Source organism: Thrips palmi, unplaced genomic scaffold (genome assembly GCF_012932325.1).
Source record: "Thrips palmi isolate BJ-2018 unplaced genomic scaffold, TpBJ-2018v1 HiC_scaffold_3, whole genome shotgun sequence".
Classification (NCBI taxonomy): domain Eukaryota; kingdom Metazoa; phylum Arthropoda; class Insecta; order Thysanoptera; family Thripidae; genus Thrips; species Thrips palmi.
This window is the reverse complement of record NW_023144630.1, coordinates 7,415,415-7,426,319: the sequence shown is the minus strand read 5'-3', so window position 1 is coordinate 7,426,319 and position 10,905 is coordinate 7,415,415. Positions and strand designations below refer to the sequence as shown.

The 10,905-nt window shown below is 50.3% G+C and overlaps 1 protein-coding gene across 1 annotated transcript; it reads right to left on the bottom strand.

Moving 5' to 3' along the window:
* Positions 1-791: 791 nt before the first annotated feature.
* On the bottom strand, positions 792-9,906 carry LOC117648072 (myrosinase 1-like). Its single transcript, XM_034390238.1, has 12 exons — positions 9,816-9,906; positions 8,379-8,806; positions 7,528-7,868; positions 6,568-6,711; positions 6,116-6,237; positions 5,841-5,978; positions 5,332-5,454; positions 4,652-4,835; positions 3,428-3,822; positions 2,338-2,478; positions 1,798-1,904; positions 792-969 (listed from the first exon to the last, which is right to left on the bottom strand). Exons 1-12 carry the CDS (start codon positions 9,858-9,860, stop codon positions 843-845), a joined length of 2,295 nt encoding a protein of 764 aa, XP_034246129.1. The 5' UTR covers positions 9,861-9,906; the 3' UTR covers positions 792-842.
* Positions 9,907-10,905: the final 999 nt, after the last annotated feature.

Here is a 10,905-nt window from a genome sequence, read left to right as displayed (position 1 = left end):
AAGAAACGAGAAAAAAACCGCAGGAGCGTTCGCTGAGTGGCGGTACGTTCATTTGATTGGATGCATGACGAGAGGGCGATTCGCTTTGTTGGGCCTAACCTAACCTAGCCGTCGTTGACAGGTATGCACAGCTATACAAGACGCCGTGTTATCTCCCTCTGGCCGCGAAGCTATAGTCACACAATCAACGCTGCGAACCGGCGACATCGGCAGACACCCCCTCAGGCTCCGAAAGGCAGACGATCATTTGTGGCCCAGCCGCTAATAGCAATAGCTGTGGTGGCAGGGGCAACGTAGCCAGTGCCACAGGCTTCACTCGGGCGTGTTGCAGGTCGGTTGGGTGGCCTACCTCCCAGGCGCTACACCGGTAAAACTGAAGCGTAGTTGTATGCTTGATTCAAGCATACAACTACGCTTGAAGACTTTACGCTTGACGTCAAGCGTAAAGAAGAAATTCTCCCATGCCTTTAGATAGGCGGGAGAGGGGCAAAATGGAGAACTATGCTTGAAGCCGAGCGTAGTTCTACTACGCTTGAAGAAAGGCGTAAAACTACGCCCGAGTTCTACCAGTGTATGCCGGCAGGGTAGGCCGCCGTCTCCAAGCTTTAGATTTACCAGTCAAGCAATAGTTCGTAAGTTACAAAGTTTGCACGCTTGCATTTTCGCATTTTCTTTGTAAGCTTGCACACGTTCAAAATACTTCGTTATGAGGCTAATTTTTCTTTATAGAACTGTGAGGCCTGAATTTTTTTTGTAAGGTTTCCAGGAGTGTGGGTAGTAAAAACAATTAATTTTCCAAGGAATGCATTTATTTATTCTAGTGTGCCCTGTTGATGGGTCCGTCACACTGGCTGCACGAAGCGGGCGTACTTGGTCGTCGCCACATCGCGGAAGAGACGTGCCGAGTTCTTGAGCACCCTGGGCCGGTTGGGGTCGTCGTAGTCGACGTGGGCCAGGCCGAACCTCAAGCTGCAAGGAACAAGAAGGCACGGTGTGCACTCTCAATTTGAATTGAATCTATATGCCAAACCTAAACTTGTTAACTTTCTACGAGACCTTACAGGCTCTTAAACGGACCACAGTGGGCCAGAAGACCGGTCAAGGGGAAATCACTGTGAAATTTCGGTGTGATGAATTTAAGTCGAATTCTGATGAATTTTAGTCAAATTAGCGTGAATTTCAGTCGAATTCTGAAAAAATTGAGTCGAATTTCGATGAGTTTTAGTGACTTTTACATGTTTTATGAATTTTGGTGAGCAAATTTGGATGGAGTTAGTTCCCTTTGCGACCGGTACATAAATGTGTAATTCCTTCTTTAAATAATAATAAACTACGAAAATTATCGAGTCAACTGCGGAGTCTCGTTCAAATTTGCACGCATTATTCGGTGTGTGTGAGAGTGTGTGTGGGGGGGGGGGGGTATTCTCCCAAGCAGCACCACTCTGAATGTATTGAAGTGAAATTTGAGAGCAATGTAATGGGATCGTACCCATATTACGTGACCGATTTTAGGCCACTTTTTGACCCCCTCCCCCCTCCTCGTGACCTGGATAACCTAACCTTCCCATGTTTTTAAGATAGGGCGTAGTATTTGGCTAGCCCCCCCCCAAAAAAAAATAAAAATAATAATAATAATCGGTCACGTAATATGGGTACGGCCAACTGAATTCGGTGCAAGCAATATTTCTCCATATCACGAATCTTGCATCGATATTCACTGCTGTAGGTAAAAAAGAAAAGCCCTAGTACTTACACCATTTAGTACCATTTGGAGTGGGGTGACTAAAAGGCACCTACCTGAATCCGTCGCTCCATTCCAGGTTGTCCTCCAGACACCACGCAGTGTAGCCGATGACGTTGCAGCCATCTTCGTTGATGGCCCTGGCTAAAGCTCGCATGTACGTCTGTGGAAGAGGGCAAGGTTAAGTCTCCAGCACGAAAGCAAGTCATGTGCGCTGTCAGGAAGCCACTTCATGACTAAATCAAAAATGATATTTTCATCACAAATTTGTAACATTTTCATCCCAAATTGACGACATTTTCATGAAAGCTCATTTCCCTATTGTCAAGTGACAATCAAAATTCTTACTGTCCCCTCAGGTCACAGTGAGTCAGCGGTCTGGTGGAGGCCGCCGAGCTCTAGAGTCGCTACACAGGACTCGAACCGAACGTGTGACCCCACCAATGGCTTGCTCTCCGAACGAGCAGTCCATTGGTGGGGTCACACGTTCGGTTCGAGAACCACTCAGCGACCTCGGAGCTTAAAACGCGTCCGGGATTCGGACCACTTCCACCGGTCTTCTGGCCCACTGTGCACGGCCTAGGGCCCACACTTACGCTGTAGTAGCCCTCTCGGCCAGGGTCAGAGGTGTACTCGTCATGAGCGCCGGCGTAGCCGTTCTCGGTGACCAGCACGGGGAAGTTGTCGTACCGGTCCTTGATCCAGTTGAGCACGGCCCTGAAGCCCCATGGCGCCACCTGCAACGAGAGGCGTCGTTCTTTGAACGTACTCAAAATAACCTTAACTCACCACGTGATCTTCAGATAGTACAGCAGTAGGAATCTTTGCGCCCCCAAAAGACACAATTTTTTTGCCTTTTTCTTTGCAGTGCGGCCGCACTGTGGGCAATAAGACCGCTGGTGGGGGCGGTAATAATCCCGGACGGGTTCTGAGCTCCAGAGTCGCTGAATCACTAACGCAAAAAGCTACGGAAAATTCTGTAAACAGCTTGTGGTAATTCTCCGTAGCCCCCTTACAAATATTCTCCGTAGGCTCTTACAGTATTCTCCGTAGGACCGTACAGTCATCTCTGTAGGACCTTACAGTGTTCTCCGTAGGCCTATAAAGTCTTCCAGGTCCTACGGAGACGGCTGTGCGGTCCTACGGAGAACACTGTACTGCCCTACGGAGAGTACTAAGAGCCTACGGAGAAAGGGCTACGGCGAGGGCTACGGAGAATCCTGGCAAAAAAAACTAACAGAATTTTCCGTACCTTTTTGCCACAGTGATGGCACTTGAAACGAACGTGTGACCCCACCGATGGATTGCACTCATAACGAGGAATCCATTGGTGGGGTCACACGTTCGGTTCGAGTCCCATTCAGCGACTCTGGAGCTCAAAACGCGTCTGGACGAGGGGGTATGCACTCGCGTAATAGTCGGTCCACTCTATCTGTAATAGCACGCGTAATAATACGCGTAATAGTCGCGTGATAGCCGAAATTGTCAAAATTTTGTCAATTTTGGTGTGTTTTAGGCCATTTTTAGCTAAATTCCGATTAATTTGTGGCGTAATAGAGCGTAATAGCGTAATAGTCGGTACAGAGGTTCAGAGAGCGCATACCCCCTCGCGTCTGGAGTTTCGGCCGCCTCCACCGGTCTTCTGGCCCACGGTGCACCCGAGTCCTCCGCTTGTCGCGCGCTCACCACAAAGCTTCCCCGGGCGGTCTTCAGCCACGAGGAGCGCGTGAACCCCCTCACGTTGGTGTCGTTCGTCATGGAGGGGGAGGTGACGGCGGCGGTGGCGGTGCCAGGGGTCGTCAGGCTGATGCTGTAGTGGTTGAGCCCGATGAAGTCCATGGTGTTGACGATGAGGGCCTTCTCCGCGGCGGTGAAGGTGGGCAGCCTGGACACGGTGAGGCCGTTGCCGAAGCTGTTCCTGTCGACGATCTCCCGCATGAGGGCGGGGTAGTCGCCCTTCATGACCGGGTCGGCGATCCAGGCGAAGGTGAAGACGTTGGACCTCTCGGCCGCCTCCACGTCCTCGGGGCTGTCGGAGGCCGGCACGTGGAACTGCAGGTCGAAGGAGCTGCCGACCTGGCCTGCCGAGCAACAGGAGCAGGAATGACACAGTGGGCCAGAAGACCGGCGGAGGCGGCCAACAGTCTAGACGCGTTTTGAGCTCCAGTGTCGCTAAATGGGACTAGAACCGAACGTGTGACCCCACCAATGGATTGCTCTCCGAATGAGGAATCCATTGGTGGGGTCACAAGCTTGGTTCGTGTCGTGTTTAGCGACTCTGGAGCTCAAAACGCGTTTAGAGATTTGGTCGCCTCCACCGGTCTTATGGCCCACAGTGCACAGTTAAAACCTTTTGGAGTATTTTTCGATCTGATGTACAAACTATATCGTTTGTTATACGCAATAATCGTTCGTAAATTACGAAGAACATATTTTCGTCGTAAGTTAATGCATGCTCAAAATACTTCGTTATGACAAGCTACTTTTCTGGGTAAGGCCTTAAATAATTTGTAAGGTTTGGAGGGTGAAGCAACGAACAGTGGCTGCCATTGCAGCTAGTTTGGCAGGAGGGGAGCTCAGGGGCATGGCCGCAAACTGTTTTTCTACTGATGTGCCGTCTCTTTCGTTGAAATGTCAATTTTGTCACGTTCATTTGAATACGATGTCTCATTCGTTTGAACTTCGATCAACATACGCATGTGACATCGCACTCAAACGAACCTGACCAAATTAACATATAAGCGAAAGGCGTCACATTCGTTTAACAAAAGTGGAGTGCCGCAGCGCCTTACACGTGAAATTTGTGTGGCATTCGTACATAAAAGCGTATCTACCGTGGGATTCCCTATGAAGATACGTCGTTCTGTCAGATGATCAGTCATTTAAGCCCTTTGGTGCACTGCGCTGTACCTCCTTGAGTCGCCCTGTAGGTGTCGTTGTACAGGTGGTAGGCCTTGGCGTGAGCCAGGATCATGTTGTGGACGCAGGTGTAGCCTCCAGTCCCAGCCAGGCCGAGGCCAGGTGCGTAACTGGAGCCCTCGTAGCCACCGTTGCAGAACACGTGGGGCTCGTTCAGGAGCAGCCACGTCTTAACCTGAACAGGGAGGCACACTGCTAGAAAAAGCCACTACAATTGTAGTTTGTAGATTTAAATCTACAAGAATTCCTGGCGATTTTTTTTCATCAGGAATGGATTGTTCTTTCAAAGTACAACGATTGATGTACTAAGTACAATGGAACCGGCATCACCAGTCCAGAGTCCAGGCCTTGTTCGCTTTCTAGAATTCTTCTTGTACATATTTTTTCACAGTTGTCGTTGTACTTTTGTTGGACTGTTCACACTTTTTCTTGGCGTGCAGAGAATGTGCCTTAGTTTCTCTGATGCTTTCATTACTTTACCATAACTCTCACGAGCCAAAATATTTTTCTCTCGAATTTCTCTCGGTTTCCCAGTAAAAGTCAACAACGATTTGAGATTTCTTAAATTTACAGTGGCATCCTTAAAAAGCTTCCCTACTTTCTCGTGACAGCTATGACAAAAAAAAACACTATTTACTCTGACCTTCTTTGACATTTCAGATTTGGCTTACCCTGTCACCGAAAGTCTTGAACGCAAAGTCGGCGTAGTCGAGGAAGCGGTCCTGAATGGCTTCCGTCATCCAACCGCCGTCGTCTTGGTAGAGTTGCGGGATGTCCCAGTGGTGCAGCGTGATCTGGCGGCGGACACAAGGGGAAATCACTGTGAATTTCGGTGTACAAGTCCAATGAATTTCAGGAAAATCTCAATAAATTTCAGTACAATTACGATGCATTTCAGTCGAATTTCGATGAATTTTAATGAATTTCCGTGAACTTTATATGTTTGATGAATTTTGGTGTAACAATTCGGCTTGAGTTAATTCCCCTTGGGCGGACATGAGTGCTTTGGACTGTCGCAACTTTGCTTTCCACTACGCGCTTAATGCCTTTTGTCTGTTTGTCCATTTCACCAGTGCATAGGTAAGTTATGTGCAAAGTCCGTCTATTTGGTACAATTGCATAAATACTTGTGCCAAAAACTCACATTATAACGAAAATGACAGAGTAGTGGCCAACTTACGACAGGTTCGATGTTTTGGCGCAGCAGTTCGTTGATGAGGTTGTCGTAGTAGGCCACTCCCTCGGGACTGGAGCCAGCCGCTTGGCTGCCACCGGGCAGCACTCTGGTCCAGGCCATGGAGAAGCGGTACATGTTGACCTGCAGCACACGCGGGGATCCATTGGTGGGGTCACACGTTCGGTTCGAGTCCCATTTAGCGACTCTGGAGCTCAAAACGCGTCTAGAGTTTTGGCCGCCTCCACCGGTCTTCTGGCCCACTATGTGCTGGTACTCACGCCGAGGTCCACGAGCAGTTGGACGTCCTCCTGCCACTTGTGGTACGAGTCGTCCGCGACGTCGCCGTTGTCCATCCCCGGCCGGCTGTGGAAGAACACGTCCCAGATGCTGGGGGACTTGCCTGCAACGAATGCCGAGGCGCCGGGTCCATGTCAGCACTACACACCGGGCCAGAAGACCGGTGGAGGCGGCCAAAATTCCAAACGCGTTTTGAGCTCCTGAGTCGCTGAATGGGCCTCGAACCGCACGTGTGACTCCACCAATAGATTGCTCTCCGAACGAGGAATCCATTGGTGGGGTCACACGTGCGGTTCGAGTCCCATTTAGCGACTCTGGAGCTCAAAACGCGTCTGGAGTTTTGGCCGCCTCCACCGGTCTTCTGCCTCTACTGTGCACTAGATAGACTCAGAGAAGCTGCAGACGAAAAGGAAACTCCTCTCTCGGCCCTCACCGTCCTCGTTCCAGGCCCCTTCGATCTGGTAGGCGGCGGAGGCCGTGCCGATTTTCAGGTCAGCCGGAAGCTGGTACATGGACTCCGGCACCGAGCTCCTCGGCTCGTACAGGTCTTCCTCGGGGTGGTCGCCGTCGTCATCGTCTAAGGCAGGGTGGGGCACAGTTACAGGGTGTATAGTTCCACATCAACACTGAGAATCCAAACGCTATGAATAAACACTGAAAAATCAAACGTGGTCTACACTGCAAGAAAAAGTGTGAAAAGTACGACAAAAACTGTACAATAAAAGTACAACAGGGATTGTAGAAAGTACAACGAGAATTGTACAAACCACAACGAGGCCTGGACTAAAAAGCACTCCTTTAATAATTCAAAGAACTGAGCAAACTGAAGGGTGTACAAGGTTTGTAGTTTAATAAGGTTTTCATAGAGCACACTTAACGAAATTTCGCCAAAAGTAAGTTGTGCAATGAGAAAAGCCAACGCGTTTGAGTCCACACAAGGTACAAGGCATGCCTTGCAAGTTTTGTGTTCATCGTGGGCCCTAGGTCACGTCCCAGAGCCCCCTATCTTCCCTGCAGAAATTTGAGCGCGCCCAGATAAGAACTGCTATAATCCGTGGTCCAATATTTTGAGCGCGCGGCCAAGATTTAAATACAAGAGATCGCGTGCCGAGTAAGGTGCTTGCTCTCGCTATGCACAGTGGGCTAGAAGACCGGATGAGGCGGCCAAAATTCTAGCAGCGTTTTGAGATCTAGAGTCGCTAAACAGGACTCGAACCGAACGTGTGACCCCACCAATGGATTGCTCTCCGAACGAGGAATCCATAGGTGGGGTCACACGTGCGGTTCGAGTTCCATTTAGCGACTCTGGAGCTCAAAACGCGTCTGGAGCTTTGGCCGCCTCCACCGGTCTTCTGGCCCACTGTGCTGCGTCATGCTGCTGCCGACGGCTTACCGGGAGTGCCGGTGCTGACGCAGCGCTCGGTGGAGACGTCGAAGGTGGTGCCGGCGGGGCAGGTGCCGGGGATGGGGTCGGTGAAGGTGTTGGTGGCCGTCTGGATGCACTCGAAGTACCTGTCCGGGCTGGACTCGTCGGGGAGGCGCCCCTCGCGCAGGCACGCCAGGGCGCAGTCCCCGTCCGCCGTGATGGCGTGGTTGGCGCCGCAGTCCGCCACGTAGGCGTGCGCGGCGTTGTTGTCGGTGCACACGAAGTACACGCTGTGCTCGCTGCGCCACTGCTGGTAGGTGCCCACGTTGTTGTTGTTGCAGGCCACCGTGTTGCACGTCGCCTCCGTGCTGCAGGGCAAGCCGTGGAGGTCAGAGCCGCGAGGGGGAGGCGTGCACAGTGGGCCAGAAGACCGGTGGAGGCGGCCAAAACTCAGGACGCGTTTTGAGCTCCAGAGTCGCTAAGCAGGACTTGAACCGAGCGTGTGACCCCACCAATGGATTCCTCGATCGGAGAGCAATCGATTGGAGGGGCCACACGTTTGGTTCGAACCCAATTTAACGGCTCGAGCTTCGAACGCGTCTTGAGTCTTGCCCACTGTGGGCCAGAAGACCGGTGGAGGCGGTCAAAATCCCGGACGCGTATTGAGCTCCAGAATCGCTTAATCGGACTCGAACCGAACGTGTGACCCCACCAATGGATTCCTCGATCGGAGAGCAATCCATTGGTGGGGTCACACGTTCGGTTCGAGCCCCATTTAGCGACTCTGGAGCTCAAAACGCGTCGAGAGGTTTGGTCTTCTGCGCCGCTCCTGTGGCCCACTGTGCCTCCGGCGAGAGGCATCAAGTGACGGGCCGCACCTGGGCACGCAGAGCGCCTTCTCGTAGCTGAAGACCGTGTTCTTGTACGGCGTGCAGTCGAAGGCGTAGGCCTGGTTGTTGGCGCACAGGTAGTACTTCTGGCAGCTGGAGGGCGACGGGAAGTAGCCGTCGCCGTTACACGTGAAGGTGGTGTCGGCGGTGGGCTCCGCGCTGCAGTCGTCGGGCAAGGTGGCCACGCACGCGCCGTTGGAGCAGTACGGCGTGGTGCCGGAGCAAGTGGTGGTCGTGAGCGGGCGGTACACTGCGCCGAGCCGCGTGCACGTCAGCAGCGTGGTGCAGTCGGTGCAGCGGGCGAGCTGGCTCTGGCAGTCCTGCGTGGCGTCGGCCGTGGCACCCAGGCTGGCGCCCAGCAGCGGGTGCGACTTGGGCTTCAGCGTGCGCGGGCTGGTGGTCACTGCGGCCTCCACCTGAAGGGCCAAACGCGCTTCAAACCTTGCCAAGAGCATGCACGCACCAAGGGGTCCACAACTCTGGTAATCGTGTGTATACACTCTAAATGTCTTACAATGAAATTTGACCTATGTTATTCGTATGTTGCAGTGAATTCGGCACAAGCATAATACGAAGCAATGTTCCTACGTAATACGAATCCTTTTAGCTTTTTCACTGTAAGATACAAAGAAAAACCACCTTCGTATCATGCTTGCGCCATTTCCATCGTATTATGGGAAATTTCTTCGTAAGACATTTAGAGTGTACTTCGTCCGGTAACCATTGGTAATCTCACGCCAAAACTGGCTATTTTCGCTGTTTTTATCGAATTTTTTTTTTGTAATGACTATAGGCCAAAAATGCTCCAAGCTGGCGAAAATTATAGACTTTTCTGGGTAGTTTTGTAGGCAATCGCTGGTAATCAGAAATCCTGTCCACACTCCTGAGCTGAGTGGTGGACGAAAACTGAAGGTTGAGAATCGCGACCAAAATTTGGCGCGAAACATTTCTCACCGTCTTGTGGTGAGCATAAAAATTTTCACCAAATTTTGGAATGAATTGTTCTTGCAAGATAACGAGTTAAGAATTCCTCACCACTTCATGGTCACCGCTAATGAGGCGAGAATTTCAATTCTCTTTCAATTTGATTCTCACCTCACAACGGTGAGATATTTTTTTTCTGACCCCTGCGATGGCTGAATTTCTCATCTTTGAGTTTTCAGTGTGCAATAAGGTACAAATTAGCTGAACAATAGCCAGTCTCACTGATGTGTGATCTTTTTATGGTCATGCATTTAAGTATTACCCTTTTTCGGTCATACATTTGTGTATGACCGTTTTTCGGTCATACATTTGTGTATGGCCGTTTTCCGGTCATACTTTTTGTATCACCGAAAATCGGTCAGATGTCTCACTCTTCGAATTTCAGTGTGTGGACCATCGTCAAGAATGACGTCTCCGCACGGCATCACACAGTGGACTCACCGCGACAGCGGCCACGGCGAGCAGGAGCACGATGTGGGTGGCCATGTTGGTGTCCTTCCCTTGCTTCCCGACTGACACGTCCTGCCACGCGCGCGCCCGCCTTTTAAGCGCCGCTTATAATCCTATTTGTCTCGCCTCTATGTTTGACTGGGCTCGGCACCCGCGTTGTGCAAATACCATCTTTACAGGAAGGTATCATAGCAAACTGTCGCATGACTTTACAGCATAAGTCGCCCTTGCCATTCATCTCGATAAACAGAGCAACCTTGTGTGGGCTGTGCTCATCACTACAAATCCAAAGGTCAGACTTCTCGCCACTCCAGAGGCGAGACAAAAAGTCTCGCAAAGTTTTGATCAGATCTAAACGTATCGCCAAAATTTATTCAGACAAAACAGTCTTGCCACAAAGTGGTACGTCGGACACAAAAGTCTCGCCACAAAATGGCGCGCCACCCAAAGGCCGTAATGCACCCGACGGTTACGGCCTAAATAAAGGCCGTGGTCAGACACTAAAGTCTCGCCATTTTAGGGCGAGACTTTTTTTGTCTGACCAAATTTTGGCGAGACTTTCAGACTTTAAAGTCTCGGCATATTTTGGTACTAAGTTACTATTGTTACAAATTTTTGAGATAAAACCGAGTTTACGGTTACCGCGATGCAATAATTCAGGAACTTTTTCTTTGAAGTAGCCACTTTTCAAGTTTCGTGATAAGAGACTATTTTCCAAACATTCATCGCAATTTTTTAAGCCATAAATTTTTATTGCTTTACATTGTGTATATTATTGCAAACATCGAGGGGTCCTATTCAAATGATCTTATCTGGACGTTTCCCCCAAGACAATCTTATCTTAAACGCAGGCGAATTTCACGTATTGATCATTTGGGACGGATACGAGATTGGTTTCTTTGGTCTTTCATCTTCAAGTTCAAGCGAATTCAATCCCAAATGACATTGTTTTGTAGCTGTATCAAATGATCAAACTGAGTGAAATTTGCGTGCGTTTAAGATAAGATTCTCTTGGGGGGAACGCCCAGATAAGATCTTTTGAATAGGACCCCTCGACATGTAATACCTATTTGCAAAAGTT

Excerpts from the sequence above, each read along its gene's own strand:
- LOC117648072 (XM_034390238.1), bottom strand. The coding sequence starts at position 9,860 with ATGGCCACCCACATCGTGCTCCTGCTCGCCGTGGCCGCTGTCGCG. Across the intron at positions 6,712-7,527 it reads CGTCAGCACCGGCACTCCCG|ACGATGACGACGGCGACCAC; the intron begins GTAAGCCGTCGG and ends ACCCTGCCTTAG. Across the intron at positions 3,823-4,651 it reads CTACAGGGCGACTCAAGGAG|GCCAGGTCGGCAGCTCCTTC; the intron begins GTACAGCGCAGT and ends GTTGCTCGGCAG.